General features: G+C 51.7%; 1 protein-coding gene across 1 annotated transcript in view; it reads left to right on the top strand.

The window, feature by feature from the left end:
• Positions 1–258: 258 nt before the first annotated feature.
• The window catches only part of LOC115166766 (liprin-alpha-1-like), a gene marked incomplete at its 5' end in the record, with an annotated part of 51600 nt that continues 30670 nt past the window's right edge, over positions 259–21188 (top strand). Inside the window, 9 exon segments of the mRNA XM_029720544.1 lie at positions 259–393; positions 8352–8435; positions 8741–8872; positions 11053–11115; positions 11683–11765; positions 11936–12086; positions 13318–13544; positions 14005–14133; positions 14135–14231. Of these exon segments, the coding sequence (XP_029576404.1) occupies positions 259–393; positions 8352–8435; positions 8741–8872; positions 11053–11115; positions 11683–11765; positions 11936–12086; positions 13318–13544; positions 14005–14133; positions 14135–14231 (1101 nt within the window).

Below are 21188 nucleotides of genomic sequence, written 5' to 3'. Positions count from 1 at the left end.
TGATATTGTGGTCTGCCTGTTCCCATGATTAATGTATTGATCTACAGACAGAGGAGAGGAACCGTTGTAATGTATTGATTAATGTATTGATCTACAGACAGAGGAGAGGAACCGTTGTAATGCATTGATTAATGTATTGATCTCCAGACAGAGGAGAGGAACCGTTGTAATGTATTGATTAATGTATTGATCTCCAGACAGATGAGAGGAACCGTTGTAATGTATTGATTAATATGACTGATTGTGTTTGATCTCCAGACAGAGGAGAGGAACAGGCAGCTGCAGGAGCGTTTAGAGCTGGCCGAGCAGAAGCTGCAGCAGACCATCAGGAAGGCGGAGACTCTGCCTGAGGTGGAGGCGGAGCTAGCCCAGAGGGTGGCGGCCCTCACCAAGGTCAGTCCCGCCTCCACGCCGTCAAACATCATGCCTCCTGAGAGACTCCTCTCCATTTCTCATTCTTTCCCCCGTGTGTGTGTGTTCCTCTAACTTTCTCACTCATCATTATTTAGGATTCGTTCATGATTATCCATAATTGTGGCAGCATCCACATTTAATATAGAAATGTTTAGAAACAGCTTCTGTTCCTATTTACAATACAAGTGACACAATATGTAGTTCACAAGTCAGTTTCTATTGGGGCAAAATCGTAATCTGAAACACGACCTTAAACCAATTTAAAATGCATCCAACAAGTTTGTAGTCACACCAGCTCGATGTTTTAATTGTGTGCTAGGAATATGGGACCAAATATTAACCTTTGGACTACTTTAGTACACTAGAAGGGAATTTGTGAAAATACTTATGGAAGAAAAAAAAACATTCAAATGGGGGCGACTGTATACAGTGCATTCAGAAGGTATTCAGACCCCTTGACTTTTTCCACATTTTGTTACGTTACAGTCTTATTCTATAATTGATAAAAAAAATATTTTTCCCCCTGATCAATCTACACACAATACCCCATAATGACGAAGTGGAAACTGTTTTTTAAATTTTTTATTTATGCAAATGTATAAAAACATAATTAATAAAATACCTTATTTACATAAGTATTCAGACCCTTTGCTTTGAAACTCGAAATTGAGCTCTAGTGCATCCTGTTTCCATTGATAATCCTTGATGTTTCTACAACTTGATTGGAGTCCACCTGTGGTCAATTCAATTGATTGGACATGATTTGGAAAGGCACACACCTGTCTATATAAGGTCCCACAGTTGACAGTGCATGTCAGAGCAAAAACCAAGCCATGAGGTTGAAAGAATTGTCCATAGAGCTCCGAGACAGGATTGTGTCGAGGCACAGATCTGGGGAAGGATACCAAAACATATCTCTCTCCCTCCTCTCTTTCCTCTCTTCCTTTTAACTCTTTAAGAGGCAGAGATTTCAGTGTAGAACCTGTCACTGCCACACCACCCAGCTACCTCTACCTAACCACCCAGCTACCTCCACCTAACCACCCAGCTACCTCCACCTAACCACCCAGCTACCTCCACCTAACCACCCAGCTACCTCCACCTAACCACCCAGCTACCTCTACCTAACCACCCAGCTACCTCCACCTAACCACCCAGCTACCTCTACCTAACCACCCAGCTACCTCTACCTAACCACCCAGCTACCTCCACCTAACCACCCAGCTACCTCTACCTAACCACCCAGCTACCTCCACCTAACCACCCAGCTACCTCCACCTAACCACCCAGCTATCTCTACCTAACCACCCAGCTACCTCCACCTAACCACCCAGCTACCTCCACCTAACCACCCAGCTACCTCCACCAAACCACCCAGCTACCTCCACCACCCACCCAGCTACCTCCACCAAACCACCCAGCTACCTCACCTAACCACCCAGCTACCTCTACCTAACCACCCAGCTACCTCCACCTAACACCCACAGCTACCTCCACTAACCACCCCAGCTACCCCACCTAAACCCAGCTACCTCCACCAAACCACTCAGCTACCTCCACCTAACCACCAGCTACCTCCACCTAACCACCCAGCTACCTCCTACCTAACCACCCAGCTACCTCCACCTAACCACCCAGCTACCTCCACCTAACCACCCAGCTACCTCCACCTAACCACCCAGCTACCTCCACCAAACCACCCAGCTACCTCCACCAACCACCCAGCTACCTCCACCTAAACCACCCAGCTACTCCACCAAACCACCCAGCTACCTCCACCAAACCACCCAGCTACCTCCACCTAACCACCCAGCTACCTCCACCTAACCACCCAGCTACCTCCACCCAACCTCCCAGCTACCTCCACCTAACCACCCAGCTACCTCCACCTAACCACCCAGCTACCTCCACCTAACCACCCAGCTACCTCCACCTAACCACCAGCTACCTCCACCTAACCACCCAGCTACCTCCACCTAACCACCCAGCTACCCTCCACCTAACCACCCAGCTACCTCCACCTAACCACCCAGCTACCTCCACCTAACCACCCAGCTACCTCCACCTAACCACCCAGCTACCTCCCCCTAACCACCCAGCTACCTCCACCTAACCACCCCAGCTACCCCTACCTAACCACCCAGCTACCGTCTACCGACCACCCCGCTCCTCCACCTACCACCTAACAACCCAGCTACCTCTACCTAACCACCCAGCTACCTCTACCTAACCACCCAGCTACCTCCACCTAACCACCCAGCTACCTCTACCTAACCACCCAGCTACCTCCACCTAACCACCCAGCTATCTCTACCTAACCACCCAGCTACCTCCACCTAACCACCCAGCTACCTCCACCTAACCACCCAGCTACCTCCACCTAACCACCCAGCTACCTCCACCTAACCACCCAGCTACCTCCAAACCACCCAGCTACCTCCACCAAACCACCCAGCTACCTCCACCTAACCACCCAGCTACCTCCACCTAACCACCCAGCTACCTCTACCTAACCACCCAGCTACCTCCACCTAACCACCCAGCTACCTCCACCTAACCACACCCAGCTACCTCTACCTAACCACCCAGCTACCTCTACCTAACCACCCAGCTACCTCCACCTAACCCACCCAGCTACCTCTTACCACCCAGCTACCTATACCCTAACCACCCAGCTACCTCCACCTAACCACCCAGCTACCTCTACCTAACCACCCAGCTACCTCCACCTAACCACCCAGCTACCTCTACCTAACCACCCAGCTACCTCCACCTAACCACCCAGCTACCTCCACCTAACCACCCAGCTACCCCACCTAACCACCCAGCTACCAACCTAACCACCCAGCTACCTCCACCTAACCACCCAGCTACCTCCACCAAACCACCCAGCTACCTCCACCTAACCACCCAGCTACCTCTACCTAACCACCCAGCTACCTCCACCTAACCACCCAGCTACCTCCACCTAACCACCCAGCTACCTCCACCTAACCACCCAGCTACCTCCACCAAACCACCCAGCTACCTCCACCTAACCACCCAGCTACCTCCACCTAACCACCCAGCTACCTCCACCTAACCACCAGCTACCTCTACCTAACCACCCAGCTACCTCCACCTAAACAACCCGCTACCTCCACCTAACCAGCCAGATACCTCCACCAAACCACCAGCTACCTCCACCTAACCACCAGCTACCTCCACCTAACCCACCCAGTTCCTCCACCTAACCACCCAGCTACCTTCACCCAACCTCCCAGCTACCTCCACCTAACCACCCAGCTACCTCCACCTAACCACCCAGCTACCTCCACCTAACCACCCAGCTACCTCCACCCAACCTCCCAGCTACCTCCACCTAACCACCCAGCTACCTCCACCTAACCACCCAGCTACCTCCACCTAACCACCCAGCTACCTCCACCTAACCACCCAGCTACCTCCACCTAACCACCCAGCTACCTCCACCTAACCACCCAGCTACCTCCACCTAACCACCCAGCTACCTTCACCCAACCTCCCAGCTACCTCCACCCAACCACCCCAGCTACCTCCACCCAACCACCCAGCTACATCCACCCAACCACCCAGCTACCTCCACCCAACCACCCAGCTACCTCCACCCAACCACCCAGCTACCTCCACCCAACCACCCAGCTACCTCCACCCAACCACCCAGCTACCTCCACCCAACCACCCAGCTACCTCCACCCAACCACCCAGCTACCTCCACCCAGCTACCTCCACCCAACCACCCAGCTACCTCCACTCAACCACCCAGCTACCTCCACTCAACCACCCAGCTACCTCCACCCAGCTACCTCCACCCAGCCACCCAGCTACCTCCACCCAGCTACCTCAACCCAGCCACCAGCTACCTCCACCCAGCTACCTCAACCCAGCCACCCAGCTACCTCCACCCAGCCACCCAGCTACATCCACTCAACCATCCAGCTACCTCCACCCAGCTACTTCCACTCCACCAGCCAGCCACCTCCACCCAGCCACCAGCTACCTCCACCCAGCTACCTCCACCCAGCCACCCAGCTACCTCCACTCAACCACCCAGTTACCTCCACCCAGCTACCTCCACCACATATCTTCTTCCAATCTCTTGTTATTGTCATTAAGTCCTGTCTAGTAATCTCTGCTGAAGTCCTGTCTGTCAGTCCGCGGTCTTTACTCCTGTCTGTCGGTCCGCGGTCTTTACTCCTGTCGGCCGGTCCGCGGTCTTTACTCCTGTCGGCCGGTCCGCGGTCTTACTCCTGTCGGCCGGTCCGCGGTCTTTACTCCTGTCGGCCGGTCCGCGGTCTTTACTCCTGTCGGCCGGTCCGCGGTCTTTACTCCTGTCGGCCGGTCCGCGGTCTTTACTCCTGTCTCCCGGTCCGCGGTCTTTACTCCTGTCGGCCGGTCCGCGGTCTTTACTCCTGTCGGCCGGTCCGCGGTCTTTACTCCTGTCTGTCGGTCCGCGGTCTTTACTCCTGTCTGTCGGTCCGCGGTCTTTACTCCTGTCGGCCGGTCCGCGGTCTTTACTCCTGTCGGCCGGTCCGCGGTCTTTACTCCTGTCGGCCGGTCCGCGGTCTTTACTCCTGTCGGCCGGTCCGCGGTCTTTACTCCTGTCGGCCGGTCCGCGGTCTTTACTCCTGTCTCCCGGTCCGCGGTCTTTACTCCTGTCGGCCGGTCCGCGGTCTTTACTCCTGTCTGTCGGTCCGCGGTCTTTACTCCTGTCTGTCGGTCCGCGGTCTTTACTCCTGTCTCCCGGTCCGCGGTCTTTACTCCTGTCTGTCGGTCCGCGGTCTTTACTCCTGTCTGTCAGTCCGCGGTCTTTACTCCTGTCGGCCGGTCCGCGGTCTTTACTCCTGTCTCCGGTCCCGCCGGGTCTTTACTCCTGTCGGCCGGGTCCGCGGTCCTTTACTCCTGTCGGCCGGTCCGCGGTCTTTACTCCTGTCGGCCGGTCCGCGGTCTTTACTCCTGTCGGCCGGTCCGCGGTCTTTACTCCTGTCGGCCGGTCCGCGGTCTTTACTCCTGTCGGCCGGTCCGCGGTCTTTACTCCTGTCTCCCGGTCCGCGGTCTTTACTCCTGTCTGTCAGTCCGCGGTCTTTACTCCTGTCGGCCGGTCCGCGGTCTTTACTCCTGTCTCCCGGTCCGCGGTCTTTAGCTGCACTAAAACTCTATTCCCTCTTGTCCTAAAGTACCTCCTGCTCTCTCTCTCTCGCTCTCACTTTCTCTCTCGCTCTCATCTCTCACACTGTCGTCTTCTCCTCTCTGTTCCTTGTTTGGTCTGTCCTCAACTTTTACCTCCCCAACCCCCCTAGCCTGACGCCTCGGGCTCTAAGGACACCAAGACACAGAGGAAGGTAGACTGGCTACAATCACCCCTAAACCTCCCCCAATACCCTCACACCCCAGCCCTATCTCTTACCCCCGCCCAGTGGTCTAACTCTGCCTGCTTAGCTTGGCACTGCTGATCTATGTTTAAAGTGTATTTCTGTGCACAACTCCCCTCCCCCATCCTCTAAAAATAGTTTATGATGTAACACAAACAGGAAGTGCTACTTAATTTGCTCAGAGGGTCTAGGAACCCCCCCCCGTACCAGAGTTTTAGAATGGTGCCCGGACACTGACAGCTTTCTCTGGCAGAATTGACTTTTCCAAACTCGTGCTGACATTTTGATTAACTTTTTATTTTAATGTTCAAATGTTCTTGGTTACATTGGGTCACCCCGCACTGGATTGCTACAGTATACTTCCCTTTAGCCAGTTACTCTCTCCCCTTTCCACAACTGGAAACACTTATCTCCCTCACTAGCTTTAAGCACCAGCTGTCAGAGCAGCTCACAGATCACTGCACCTGTACATAGCCCATCTATAATTTAGCCCAAACTACTACCTCTTCCCCTCCTGTGTTTATTTATTTATTTTGCTCCTTTGCACCCCATTATTTCTACTTTGCACTTTCTTCCACTACAAATCTACCATACCAGTGTTTTACTTGCTATATTGTATTTACTTTTTACATGGGCTTTTTTGCCTTTACCTCCCTTATCTCACATCATTTGCTCACATTGTATATAGTCTTATTTTTCTACTGTATTATTGACTGTATGTTTGTTTTATTCCATGTGTAACTCTGTTTTTGTATGTGTCGAACGGCTTTGCTTTATCTTGGCCAGGTCGCAATTGTAAATGAGAACTTGTTCTCAACTTGCCTACCTGGTTAAATAAAGGTGAAATAAATAAATCAAACTTTGTCTAAGCACACTGTAGAGCCATTAACATGAGAACAGTTTCCCCTTCTTCCCCCCTCAGATCCCCTTGTTTCTAGTCTGTATTCTGTCTGGAATGTTTTCATGGTGCTTTTATGGGGCTTGGCTGTACTGCTCTGTGTCCCTCTGCCCTGTCCCCTGTCTATGCTGGTGCATGGCTGTCCTGATGTGTCCCTGTCCCCTGTCTATGCTGGTGCATGGCTGCTTCTTGCTGGCTGTCCTGATGTGTCCCTGTCCCCTGTCTCTGCTGGTGCATGGCTGCTTCTTGCTGGCTGTCCTGATGTGTCCCTGTCCCCTGTCTATGCTGGTGCATGGCTGCTTCTTGCTGGCTGTACTGATGTGTCCCTGTCCCCTGTCTATGCTGGTGCATGGCTGCTTCTTGCTGGCTGTACTCATGTGTCCCTGTCCCCTGTCTCTGCTGGTGCATGGCTGCTACTGGCTGGCTGTACTGATGTGTCCCTGTCCCCTGTCTATGCTGGTGCATGGCTGCTTCTTGCTGGCTGTACTGATGTGTCCCTGTCCCCTGTCTCTGCTGGTGCATGGCTGCTACTGGCTGGCTGTACTGATGTGTCCCTGTCCCCTGTCTCTGCTGGTGCATGGCTGCTACTGGCTGGCTGTCCTGATGTGTCCCTGTCCCCTGTCTCTGCTGGTGCATGGCTGCTTCTTGCTGGCTGTACTGATGTGTCCCTGTCCCCTGTCTCTGCTGGTGCATGGCTGCTTCTTGCTGGCTGTACTGATGTGTCCCTGTCCCCTGTCTATGCTGGTGCATGGCTGCTTCTTGCTGGCTGTACTGATGTGTCCCTGTCCCCTGTCTCTGCTGGTGCATGGCTGCTACTGGCTGGCTGTACTGATGTGTCCCTGTCCCCTGTCTATGCTGGTGCATGGCTGCTTCTTGCTGGCTGTACTGATGTGTCCCTGTCCCCTGTCTCTGCTGGTGCATGGCTGCTACTGGCTGGCTGTACTGATGTGTCCTGTCCCCTGTCTCTGCTGGTGCATGGCTGCTACTGGCTGGCTGTCCTGATGTGTCCCTGTCCCCTGTCTCTGCTGGTGCATGGCTGCTTCTTGCTGGCTGTACTGATGTGTCCCTGTCCCCTGTCTCTGCTGGTGCATGGCTGCTTCTTGCTGGCTGTACTGATGTGTCCCTGTCCCCTGTCTATGCTGGTGCATGGCTGCTTCTTGCTGGCTGTCCTGATGTGTCCCTGTCCCCTGTCTATGCTGGTGCATGGCTGCTTCTTGCTGGCTGTACTGATGTGTCCCTGTCCCCTGTCTATGCTGGTGCATGGCTGCTTCTTGCTGGCTGTACTGATGTGTCCCTGTCCCCTGTCTCTGCTGGTGCATGGCTGCTACTGGCTGGCTGTAGTTGGTTGGTGTCTGGTTCTTGGTGCTGGTGTTTGTGGGTAGATGGGTGCCTCAACCCCCCCATAACCCCTAACATGAACCTATATGGTACTAAGCCTCTGACTGGGCCTTTTCAGTTCCATCCTTCTCCAGGATCATTTGTATTGATCTGAAAGAAGCTACACACCTAGCCAGCCCTCTTCAACTTGTCCAGTCCTCTTACACCGACCCAGCCCTCTCACATCTGTACAAATTCCTAAAGGGTAGAGCTTAGGGAATGTTTTTTTTGTTGCATGGATGATGAGGTGTTTGACTCTGTCTGTCCCGCAGGCGGAGGAGCGGCATGGCAACGTGGAGGAGAGGGTGAGGCAGATGGAGGCTCAGCTGGAGGAGAAGAACCAGGAACTGCTCAGGGTGAGACAGATGGGGTCAAAGGTCATCTGGCTGGCAGTCAGTCAGTCTGTGTTGTTGGACAGAAGTTGGTGAATGTTTACAGATGTGGTCGTTGGACTGTCTGATTTTAGCATTGTACTTTCATTGTAGACAATATATTCATTGTCATTCAAATAAGTCATTGAAGATTTGACCTCATACAACCTAAAGATCCAGGAATGAACAGAAAATGGAAAGAAAACAATGAAAATGTGTGTTGTGAAATGTTTCATAAAGGAACCGGTAGGTTTTCTGCTCTGATTAGTGTGTTTGTTTGTGTTGTGAAGGCGCGCCAGAGGGAGAAGATGAACGAGGAGCACAACAGGCGTCTGTCGGAGACAGTGGACAAGCTGCTGTCAGAGTCCAATGAGAGGCTACAGCTTCACCTCAAGGAGAGGATGTCTGCCCTAGAGGACAAGGTGGGTGGGTTAGGATACAGCTTCACCTCAAGGAGAGGATGTCTGCCCTAGAGGACAAGGTGGGTGGGTTAGGATACAGCTTCACCTCAAGGAGAGGATGTCTGCCCTAGAGGACAAGGTGGGTGGGTTAGGATACAGCTTCACCTCAAGGAGAGGATGTCTGCCCTAGAGGACAAGGTGGGTGGGTTAGGATACAGCTTCACCTCAACGAGAGGATGTCTGCCCTAGAGGACAAGGTGGGTGGGTTAGGATACAGCTTCACCTCAAGGAGAGGATGTCTGCCCTAGAGGACAAGGTGGGTGGGTTAGGATACAGCTTCACCTCAAGGAGAGGATGTCTGCCCTAGAGGACAAGGTGGGTGGGACATGCTAAATGGCATGTCATTTTATCCATACCTCTGTAGCTGAACCAAGCTGGGACAATGCTGTGGTCATTATCTATAGATGAACCAATCTGGGACAATGCTGTGGTCATTATCTATAGCTGAACCAAGCTGGGACAATGCTGTGGTCATTATCTATAGCTGAACCAAGCTGGGACAATGTTGTGGTCATTATCTATAGATGAACCAAGCTGGGACAATGCTGTGGTCATTATCTATAGCTGAACCAAGCTGGGACAATGTTGTGGTCATTATCTATAGCTGAACCAAGCTGGGACAATGTTGTGGTCATTATCTATAGATGAACCAAGCTGGGACAATGTTGTGGTCATTATCTATAGATGAACCAAGCTGGGACAATGTTGTGGTCATTATCTATAGCTGAACCAAGCTGGGACAATGCTGTGGTCATTATCTATAGCTGAACCAAGCTGGGACAATGCTGTGGTCATTATCTATAGCTGAACCAAGCTGGGACAATGTTGTGGTCATTATCTATAGCTGAACCAAGCTGGGACAATGCTGTGGTCATTATCTATAGCTGAACCAAGCTGGGACAATGCTGTGGTCATTATCTATAGCTGAACCAAGCTGGGACAATGTTGTGGTCATTATCTATAGATGAACCAAGCTGGGACAATGCTGTGGTCATTATCTATAGCTGAACCAAGCTGGGACAATGCTGTGGTCATTATCTATAGCTGAACCAAGCTGGGACAATGCTGTGGTCATTATCTATAGCTGAACCAAGCTGGGGACAATGCTGTGGTCATTATCTATAGCTGAACCAAGCTGGGACAATGCTGTGGTCATTATCTATAGCTGAACCAAGCTGGGACAATGTTGTGGTCATTATCTATAGATGAACCAAGCTGGGACAATGCTGTGGTCATTATCTATAGCTGAACCAAGCTGGGACAATGCTGTGGTCATTATCTATAGCTGAACCAAGCTGGGACAATGCTGTGGTCATTATCTATAGCTGAACCAAGCTGGGACAATGCTGTGGTTATTATCTATAGCTGAACCAAGCTGGGACAATGCTGTGGTCATTATCTATAGCTGAACCAAGCTGGGACAATGCTGTGGTCATTATCTATAGCTGAACCAAGCTGGGACAATGCTGTGGTCATTATCTATAGATGAACCAAGCTGGGACAATGCTGTGGTCATTATCTATAGCTGAACCAAGCTGGGACAATGTTGTGGTCATTATCTATAGCTGAACCAAGCTGGGACAATGTTGTGGTCATTATCTATAGCTGAACCAAGCTGGGACAATGTTGTGGTCATTATCTATAGCTGAACCAAGCTGGGACAATGTTGTGGTCATTATCTATAGCTGAACCAAGCTGGGACAATGCTGTGGTCATTATCTATAGATGAACCAAGCTGGGACAATGTTGTGGTCATTATCTATAGCTGAACCAAGCTGGGACAATGTTGTGGTCATTATCTATAGCTGAACCAAGCTGGGGCAATGTTGTGGTCATTATCTATAGCTGAACCAAGCTGGGACAATGTTGTGGTCATTATCTATAGCTGAACCAAGCTGGGGCAATGCTGTGGTCATTATCTATAGCTGAACCAAGCTGGGACAATGTTGTGGTCATTATCTATAGCTGAACCAAGCTGGGACAATGCTGTGGTCATTATCTATAGCTGAACCAAGCTGGGACAATGTTGTGGTCATTATCTATAGATGAACCAAGCTGGGACAATGCTGTGGTCATTATCTATAGCTGAACCAAGCTGGGACAATACTGTGCTGATTCTCCATGTTCTGTCTCTCCACCAGAACGGCCTCATCAGAGATCTGGAGCTCAGTAAGAAGCTGGTTGAGGAAGCACACCATGAGAAGGTAAGGACTGTTGACTCTGGCTGCTGACTCCTCTGAACAACTGGAGAGTTGTCATCGCTGTGTTTGGATTCTCATTGCCAATGACACCCCTCATGTCTGTCTTTCTCCCCTCTCCCCCTTCTCTCTCCCCCTCCTTCCCTCTCTTCCTACCCCCTCCTCTCCCCTCCCCTCTCCCTCCCCCTCCTTCCCTCTTCCTGCCCCTCCTTCCCTCTCTTCCTACCCTCTCCTCTCCTCCTCCTCTCCCCCTCTTCCTACCCCCTCCTCTCTCCCTCCTCTCCCCCTCTTCCTACCCCCTCCTTCCCTCTCTTCCTCCCCCCTCCTCTCCCCCTCCTTCCCTCTCTTCCTCCCCCCTCCTCTCCCCCTCCTTCCCTCTCTTCCTCCCCCCTCCTCTCCTCCTCCTCTCCCCCTCTTCCTACCCCCTCCTCTCTCCCTCCTCTCCCCCTCTTCCTACCCCCTCCTTCCCTCTCTTCCTCCCCCCTCCTCTCCCCCTCCTTCCCTCTCTCTCCTCCCCCCCTCCTCTCCCCCTCCTTCCCTCTCTCCCTCCCCCCTCCTCTCCCCCTCCTTCAGGAGCAGCTATTGATCCAGATTGAGACAATGCGGGCGGAGAACGAGCAAGGCAGGAACAGGAGCAACTCACTGCTGCACCATGGGTAAAATAATCAGCTTTCTCATTGGCTGCCCTGGACTCTGGCCCACACATGATTGGCCAGTGCTCTGGCCTCTGTCCACCTCTTTTCTTTGTGATTGATCTATTTTGTGTGTGTGTTGCGTGTCTGTCCTTGCGTGTGTGTGTGTGTGTGTGATGTATGTGCGCTCTCAGGCGGTCTCACCAAGGCAGCACCCCAGACTTCAGGTACCCGGTGTCGGCCTCCTCCATGATGGACAGCCACTCGGACCACTACGGCAGCGCGCTGGTGCTGAGGAGGCCCCAAAAGGGGCGTCTCGCCGCGCTACGGGACGAACCCTCCAAGGTGAACCCCCGCAGCCCTGTGTGTCCTAGTGAGGGACAGTTTAAATGGAATATTGGCAGCTGGTGTCTGTCTGTCTGGTGGACCTAGATACTGATGTTCCAGATCATTCAGCTCAGATATCTATTGTCTGTGTTGAAGTCATCTCCGGCCCACAAACTGTTCTCTCCCTCCCTCCTTCCCTCTCTCATTTGTTCTGTATCTGATGGTGTTCTCTCCCTCCCTCCTTCCCTCTCTCATTTGTTCTGTATCTGATGGTGTTCTCTCCCTCCCTCCTTCCCTCTCATTTGTTCTGTATCTGATGGTGTTCTCTCCCTCCCTCCTTCCCTCTCATTTGTTCTGTATCTGATGGTGTTCTCTCCCTCCCTCCTTCTCTCTCTCATTTGTTCTGTATCTGATGGTGTTCTCTCCCTCCCTCCTTCTCTCTCTCATTTGTTCTGTATCTGATGGTGTTCTCTCCCTCCCTCCTTCCCTCGCTCATTTGTTCTGTATCTGATGGTGTTCTCTCCCTCCCTCCTTCTCTCTCTCATTTGTTCTGTATCTGATGGTGTTCTCTCCCTCCCTCCTTCCCTCTCTCATTTGTTCTGTATCTGATGGTGTTTCTCTCCCTCCCTCCTTCTCTCTCTCATTTGTTCTGTATCTGATGGTGTTCTCTCCCTCCCTCCTTCCCTCTCTCATTTGTTCTGTATCTGATGGTGTTCTCTCCCTCCCTCCTTCTCTCTCTCATTTGTTCTGTATCTGATGGTGTTCTCTCCCTCCCTCCTCTCTCTCATTTGTTCTGTATCTGATGGTGTTCTCTCCCTCCCTCCTTCCCTCTCTCATTTGTTCTGTATCTGATGGTGTTCTCTCTCTCCCTCTCTGCTTCCTCTCTGGACATCAGAGACATGTAAGTCAGAGTGAAGACAACCATAATAATGATGATGATGATGGAGAGGTTGATTTGATAGTGTTGGTCTGTAGTTATTGCTGTGGAGTGTTTTACAGAGCCTGGCTTAAAGGTATTCTGGACCGTTCGATACGGTTAGACTAACTTTCTCTGTAACTTTTCCTTCCTCTCACTCCATCCCCTTTCTCTCCCTCCCACATTCCCCCCCATTTCTCGCTCTCACTCCCAAATTCTCCCTCCTCCCTCCCTCCCTCCCTCCCTCCCTCCCTCCCTCCCTCCCTCCCTCCCTCCCTCCCTCCCTCCCACATTGTCTTATTTTCCTCTCTTCCCACCCCCCTCTCTCCTCAGGTCCAGACTCTGAATGAACAGGAGTGGGAGCGCGTGCAGCAGGCTAATGTTCTGGCCAACGTTGCTCAGGCGTTTGAGTCTGACCTGGACACGTCAGACCTGGAGGACGATGAGCGCGAGACCATGTTCAGCTCAGTGGACCTGCTGTCCCCTGCCGGCCAGGCCGACGCTCAGACCCTGGCCCTCATGCTGCAGGAGCAGCTGGACGCCATCAACAACGAGATCAGGTACACACACCCCTACCATCAGCATATTGGACGTATTTCAACATCATTCTGGAGATGTCATTCTAGTAATCTGATGAGAAACATTTTCCCTTTTTCATTTTAGAGAAAACAAGGAGATGCAAACACTAACATCTCTCTCCTCGATCTCCCTCTCCTCGCTCTCCCTCCCCTCGCTCTCCCTCCCTCCCCTCGCTCTCCCTCCCTCCCCTCGCTCTCCCTCCCTCCCCTCGCTCTCCCTCCCCTCGCTCTCCCTCCCCTCGCTCTCCCTCCCCTCGCTCTCCCTCCCCTCGCTCTCCCTCTCCTCGCTCTCCTTCTCCTCGCTCGCTCTCTCTCCCCCGTCTCTCCTCTCTCCCCCCGTCTCTCCTCTCTCCTCCCCCTCGTTTCTCCTCCCCCTCGTCTCTCCTACTCCTCCCCCGTCTCTCCTCTCCCTTCTCTCTCTCCTCCCCCCACCCCCCTCCAGGATGATTCAGGAGGAGAAGGAGAACACAGCCATGCTGGCAGAGGAGATCGAGAGCCGTGTGGGCAGTGGGGACAGCCTGGGGGGCAGCCGCTTCCGCTCCATGAGCTCCATCCCCCCCTCCTCCATGGGGGGGCTCGTCGCCCCCCGGCTCTGGCTCCTCCACCCCACGACGCATCCCCAACCGCAGCCCCAACCGAGAGGTGGACCGCATGGGAGTCATGACCCTGGTGAGAGAGAGACCTATACCCTTGTGGAGATCTGAGAGGATTTGATTGGTGGAAGTTCCACCTAGCCTATCAGAGAACAAGTGGAGCTCTCATCATATTACATACGCTTGTTAAATCCTCTCAGTTCTGCACAAGGGCGTAGGGTTTAGGGCGTAGGGTTTAGGGGGGATTTGAGATTGGGCCCATCCATCATCAGTCTCCTTTTACTCATTCAGCTTCAGTTGATCAACCAGCTCCTCTTTCTTCCTCTCTGAAACAAGCAGCCTTTCAATCATCCTCCTCTAGAATGACATCATCCTCCTCTAGAATGACATCATCCTCCTCTAGAATGACATCGTCCTCCTCCTCTAGAATGACATCGTCCTCCTCCTCTAGAATGACATCGTCCTCCTCCTCTAGAATGACATCGTCCTCCTCCTCTAGAATGACATCGTCCTCCTCCTCTAGAATGACATCGTCCTCCTCCTCTAGAATGACATCGTCCTCCTCCTCTAGAATGACATCGTCCTCCTCCTCTAGAATGACATCGTCCTCCTCCTCTAGAATGACATCGTCCTCCTCCTCTAGAATGACATCGTCCTCCTCCTCTAGAATGACATCGTCCTCCTCCTCTAGAATGACATCGTCCTCCTCCTCTAGAATGACATCGTCCTCCTCCTCTAGAATGACATCGTCCTCCTCTAGAATGACATCGTCCTCCTCCTCTAGAATGACATCGTCCTCCTCCTCTAGAATGACATCATCCTCCTCCTCTAGAATGACATCGTCCTCCTCTTGTCTATCTCATCTCTGCTCTCTCTCTCACTCTCTCCATTCCTTTAGCTTCACTAACTGTCATGTCTCATTATTGGATCATAATACCATCCCCTGTTCATACTAGTCCACAGGAGATCTGTTTCATGTGCTGTCAGATCTGTGTCCGTTAGAATCTAATGTTTTCATCTGTTCATGCTAGTCCACAGGAGATCTGTTTCATGTGCTGTCAGATCTGTGTCCGTTAGAATCTAATGTTTTCATCTGTTCAGTGTTTGTGACACGTTCATGGAACTAGCTACTAGTTTGACATGTTGTATTTGGTAGGTGACGTGTGTGTGTGTGTGTGTAATCTGTACCTGTGTTCCCCCAGCACTACCTCTATAACCCCTATGTGATCCAGAGGTCTCTGTCCCACCAGCAGACAGTAGCTTACCTGCCCTACCCTGCTGCTAGCATTAGCTTACCTGCCCCCCCTGCCTGTAGCTATGCTCCATGCTACTTCCAGGTACCACCCCCTACCCTAGTTCTCTCTTCCCCAGGCAGGGTTCAGTCAGCCTGGGGTCGCACTCACACACACCGCCCCCTGTCCCACGGTCCATCTGTGGGGCCACACAGCAATCACTAGCTGTTCACTAGCCTCTCATGGAAGGGTTTTGAAGTTGTCCTAGAATGCTGGGCCCCCATTGGACTTCAGAAAAAATCAGGCAGGTAGCTTATCCAATGAAGATGCAGAGCAAATGTGAAAACTCTGTTTGGCTGTTAGCTCATCACACGCCAGACAGAATGGCTGTTAGCTCATCACACGCCAGACAGAATGGCTGTTAGCTCATCACACGCCAGACAGAATGGCTGTTAGCTCATCACACGCCAGACAGAATGGCTGTTAGCTCATCACACGCCAGACAGAATGGCTGTTAGCTCATCACACGCCAGACAGAATGGCTGTTAGCTCATCACACGCCAGACAGAATGGCTGTTAGCTCATCACACGCCAGACAGAATGGCTGTTGATTTTGATATCAGTTAAAGTAGAGCCTTATTGTGCTCAATACAGACTTAATTTCAGACACGACAGAGTTAAATGAGGTATTTTCCCCTCAGCTTGATTAAGTTCTGCGTTTGAGTTCTGTCCTCCCCCTCACCCCCCTCCTCTTCCTGGTTCTCTTATCTCTTCCTGTGTTCGGAGCAGGACTAGGAGAACCTTTCATGGAAATATGTGCTGCTACTCCATTTGTTTATTTACTCTAGAGATGCCAAGCTACAGAAAAGGCATGCAGGGGCACATCAACCCTAGCTGCCTCACTCCCCCGTCACATGACACGAGTCGCATATCCCTGGCTGCCTCACTCCCCTGTCACATGACACGAGTACCATATCCCTGGCGTCCTCACTCCCCTGTCACATGACACGAGTACCATATCCCTGGCTGCCTCACTCCCCTGTCACATTACATGAGTCACATATTATTACCACAGTCCTAGGTTGTGTTCAGTAGGGCACACCGTGGCAAAACATTTCAAAACAGAATTGGACACGTTGATGCTGGTTTTCTTAGTGTTGTGCCCCTGAACACTACCCAGTCCTGTTCCTTTAGGTCAACAGTCCTGTTCCTTTAGGTCAACAGTCCTGTTCCTTTAGGTCAACAGTCCTGTTCCTTTAGGTCAACAGTTCTGTTCCTTTAGGTCAACAGTTCTGTTCCTTTAGGTCAACAGTTCTGTTCCTTTAGGTCAACAGTTCTGTTCCTTTAGGTCAACAGTTCTGTTCCTTTAGGTCAACAGTTCTGTTCCTTTAGGTCAACAGTTCTGTTCCTTTAGGTCAACAGTCCTGTTCCTTTAGGTCAACAGTCCTGTTCCTTTAGGTCAACAGTCCTGTTCCTTTAGGTCAACGGTCCTGTTCCTTTAGGTTAACGGTCCTGTTCCTTTAGGTCAACGGTCCTGTTCCTTTAGGTCAACGGTCCTGTTCCTTTAGGTCAACGGGCCTGTTCCTTTAGGTCAACGGGCCTGTTCCTTTAGGTCAACAGTTCTGTTCCTTTAGGTCAACAGTCCTGTTCCTTTAGGTCAACAGTCCTGTTCCTTTAGGTCAACAGTTCTGTTCCTTTAGGTCAACGGTCCTGTTGCTTTAGGTCAACGGTCCTGTTCCTTTAGGTCAACGGTCCTGTTCCTTTAGGTCAACGGTCCTGTTGCTTTAGGTCAACGGTTCTGTTCCTTTAGGTCAACGGTTCTGTTCCTTTAGGTCAACGGTCCTGTTGCTTTAGGTCAACGGTCCTGTTGCTTTAGGTCAACAGTTCTGTTCCTTTAGGTCAACGGTCCTGTTGCTTTAGGTCAACGGTCCTGTTGCTTTAGGTCAACGGTCCTGTTCCTTTAGGTCAACAGTCCTATTCCTTTAGGTCAACGGTCCTGTTGCTTTAGGTCAACAAAACAATTAATACTCGTGTTTTTTTTAAAGAACACCCATGTGTGAGAGCACGATCGGTGTGTGAGAGCACGGTCGGTGTGTGAGAGCACGGTCGGTGTGTGAGAGCACGGTCGGTGTGTGAGAGCGACCCCATAAAGCAGTAGCTTAGCCATTAGCTACCAGCAGACTGAACCCCTCCCCCTCCCGGAGTGTGCTTTGCAGTGGTTTCACTCTGCTCCCACCTCTGATCTTTGACCTCAGTGTGATTTCCCCAGATTTCACAGGCAGTGTATGTTTGAACGTGGACAGACAGTAGAGTGATGTAGTAATGCAGGGTGGTGGTAGGGGGAGACAGTAGAGTGATGTAGTAATGCAGGGTGGTGGTAGGGGAGACAGTAGAGTGATGTAGTAATGCAGGGTGGTGGTAGGGTGGAGACAGTAGAGTGATGTAGTAATGCATGGTGGTGGTAGGGGGAGACAGTAGAGTGATGTAGTAATGCAGGGTGGTGGTAGGGGGAGACAGTAGAGTGATGTAGTAATACAGGGTGGTGGTAGGGGGAGACAGTAGAGTGATGTAGTAATGCAGGGTGGTGGTAGGGGGAGACAGTAGAGTGATGTAGTAATGCAGGGTGGTGGTAGGGGGAGACAGTAGAGTGATGTAGTAATACAGGGTGGTGGTAGGGGGAGACAGTAGAGTGATGTAGTAATGCAGGGTGGTGGTAGGGGGAGACAGTAGAGTGATGTAGTAATGCAGGGTGGTGGTAGGGGGAGACAGACAGTAGAGTGATGTAGTTATACAGGGTGGTGGTAGGGTGGAGACAGTAGAGTTATGTAGTAATGCAGGGTGGTGGTAGGGTGGAGACAGTAGAGTGATGTAGTAATACAGGGTGGTGGTAGGGGGGAGACAGTAGAGTGATGTAGTAATGCAGGGTGGTGGTAGGATGGAGACAGTAGAGTGATGTAGTAATGCAGGGTGGTGGTAGAAGGAGACAGTAGAGTGATGTAGTAATACAGGGTGGTGGTAAGGTGGAGACAGTAGAGTGATGTAGTAATACAGGGTGGTGGTAGGGGGGAGACAGTAGAGTGATGTAGTAATGCAGGGTGGTGGTAGGGTGGAGACAGTAGAGTGATGTAGTAATGCAGGGTGGTGGTAGGGGGAGACAGTAGAGTGATGTAGTAATACAGGGTGGTGGTAAGGGGAAACAGTAGAGTGATGTAGTAATGCAGGGTGGTGGTAGGGTGGAGACAGTAGAGTGATGTAGTAATGCATGGTGGTGGTAGGGTGGAGACAGTAGAGTGATGTAGTAATGCATGGTGGTGGTAGGGTGGAGACAGTAGAGTGATGTAGTAATGCAGGGTGGTGGTAGGAGGGGAGACAGTAGAGTGATGTAGTAATGCAGGGTGGTGGTAGGGTGGAGACAGTAGAGTGATGTAGTAATGCATGGTGGTGGTAGGGTGGAGACAGTAGAGTGATGTAGTAATGCAGGGTGGTGGTAGGGGGGAGACAGTAGAGTGATGTAGTAATGCAGGGTGGTGGTAGGGGGGAGACAGTAGAGTGATGTAGTAATGCAGGGTGGTGGTAGGGTGGGAGACAGTAGAGTGATGTAGTAATGCAGGGTGGGTGGTAGGGTGGAGACAGTAGAGTGATGTAGTAATGCAGGGTGGTGGTTAGGGGGGAGACAGTAGAGTGATGTAGTAATGCAGGGTGGTGGTAGGGTGAGACAGTAGAGTGATGTAGTAATGCAGGGTGGTGGTAGGTGGGAGACAGTAGAGTGATGTAGTAATGCAGGGTGGTGGTAGGGTGGAGACAGTAGAGTGATGTAGTAATGCAGGGTGGTGGTAGGGTGGAGACAGTAGAGTGATGTAGTAATACAGGGTGGTGGTAGGGTGGAGACAGTAGAGTGATGTAGTAATGCAGGGTGGTGGTAGGGGGAGACAGTAGAGTGATGTAGTAATACAGGGTGGTGGTAAGGGGAAACAGTAGAGTGATGTAGTAATGCAGGGTGGTGGTAGGGTGGAGACAGTAGAGTGATGTAGTAATGCATGGTGGTGGTAGGGTGGAGACAGTAGAGTGATGTAGTAATGCATGGTGGTGGTAGGGTGGAGACAGTAGAGTGATGTAGTAATGCAGGGTGGTGGTAGGAGGGGAGACAGTAGAGTGATGTAGTAATGCAGGGTGGTGGTAGGGGGAGACAGACAGTAGAGTGATGTAGTAATGCAGGGTGGTGGTAGGGGGGAGACAGTAGAGTGATGTAGTAATGCAGGGTGGTGGTAGGGGGAGACAGTAGAGTGATGTAGTAATGCAGGGTGGTGGTAGGGGGGAGACAGTAGAGTGATGTAGTAATGCAGGGTGGTGGTAGGGGGGAGACAGTAGAGTGATGTAGTAATGCAGGGTGGTGGTAGGGTGGAGACAGTAGAGTGATGTAGTAATGCAGGGTGGTGGTAGGGTGGAGACAGTAGAGTGATGTAGTAATGCAGGGTGGTGGTAGGGGGAGACAGTAGAGTGATGTAGTAATGCAGGGTGGTGGTAGGGTGGAGACAGTAGAGTGATGTAGTAATGCAGGGTGGTGGTAGGGTGGAGACAGTAGAGTGATGTAGTAATGCAGGGTGGTGGTAGGGTGGAGACAGTAGAGTGATGTAGTAATACAGGGTGGTGGTAGGGTGGAGACAGTAGAGTGATGTAGTAATGCAGGGTGGTGGTAGGGGGAGACAGTAGAGTGATGTAGTAATACAGGGTGGTGGTAAGGGGAAACAGTAGAGTGATGTAGTAATGCATGGTGGTGGTAGGGTGGAGACAGTAGAGTGATGTAGTAATGCATGGTGGTGGTAGGGTGGAGACAGTAGAGTGATGTAGTAATGCAGGGTGGTGGTAGGGTGGAGACAGTAGAGTGATGTAGTAATGCAGGGTGGTGGTAGGAGGGGAGACAGTAGAGTGATGTAGTAATGCAGGGTGGTGGTAGGGGGAGACAGACAGTAGAGTGATGTAGTAATGCAGGGTGGTGGTAGGGGGGAGACAGTAGAGTGATGTAGTAATGCAGGGTGGTGGTAGGGGGGAGACAGTAGAGTGATGTAGTAATGCAGGGTGGTGGTAGAGGGAGACAGTAGAGTGATGTAGTAATGCATGGTGGTGGTAGGGGGGAGACAGTAGAGTGATGTAGTAATGCATGGTGGTGGTAGGGGGGAGACAGTAGAGTGATGTAGTAATGCAGGGTGGTGGTAGAGGGGGGACAGTAGAGTGATGTAGTAATACAGGGTGGTGGTAGAGGGGGGACAGTAGAGTGATGTAGTAATACAGGGTGGTGGTAGGGTGGAGACAGTAGAGTGATGTAGTAATGCAGGGTGGTGGTAGGGGGGGACAGTAGAGTGATGTAGTAATGCAGGGTGGTGGTAGGGGGAGACAGTAGAGTGATGTAGTAATACAGGGTGTTGGTAGAGGGGGGACTGTAGAGTGATGTAGTAATGCAGGGTGGTGGTAGGGGGGGACAGTAGAGTGATGTAGTAATACAGGGTGGTGGTAGGGGGAGACAGTAGAGTGATGTGGTTGTAGGGGGAGACAGACAGTAGAGTGATGTAGTAATGCAGGGTGGTGGTAGGGGGGAGACAGTAGAGTGATGTAGTAATGCAGGGTGGTGGTAGGGGGAGACAGTAGAGTGATGTAGTAATGCAGGGTGGTGGTAGGGGGAGACAGTAGAGTGATGTAGTAATGCAGGGTGGTGGTAGGGGGAGACAGTAGAGTGATGTAGTAATGCAGGGTGGTGGTAGGGGGAGACAGTAGAGTGATGTAGTAATGCAGTGGTGGTAGGGGAG

This window comes from Salmo trutta, chromosome 29, assembly GCF_901001165.1.
Source record: "Salmo trutta chromosome 29, fSalTru1.1, whole genome shotgun sequence".
NCBI classification, from domain to species: Eukaryota; Metazoa; Chordata; class Actinopteri; order Salmoniformes; family Salmonidae; genus Salmo; species Salmo trutta.
The sequence above is the reverse complement of the archived record's forward strand: the minus strand, read 5'-3'. Positions and strand labels throughout refer to the sequence as shown.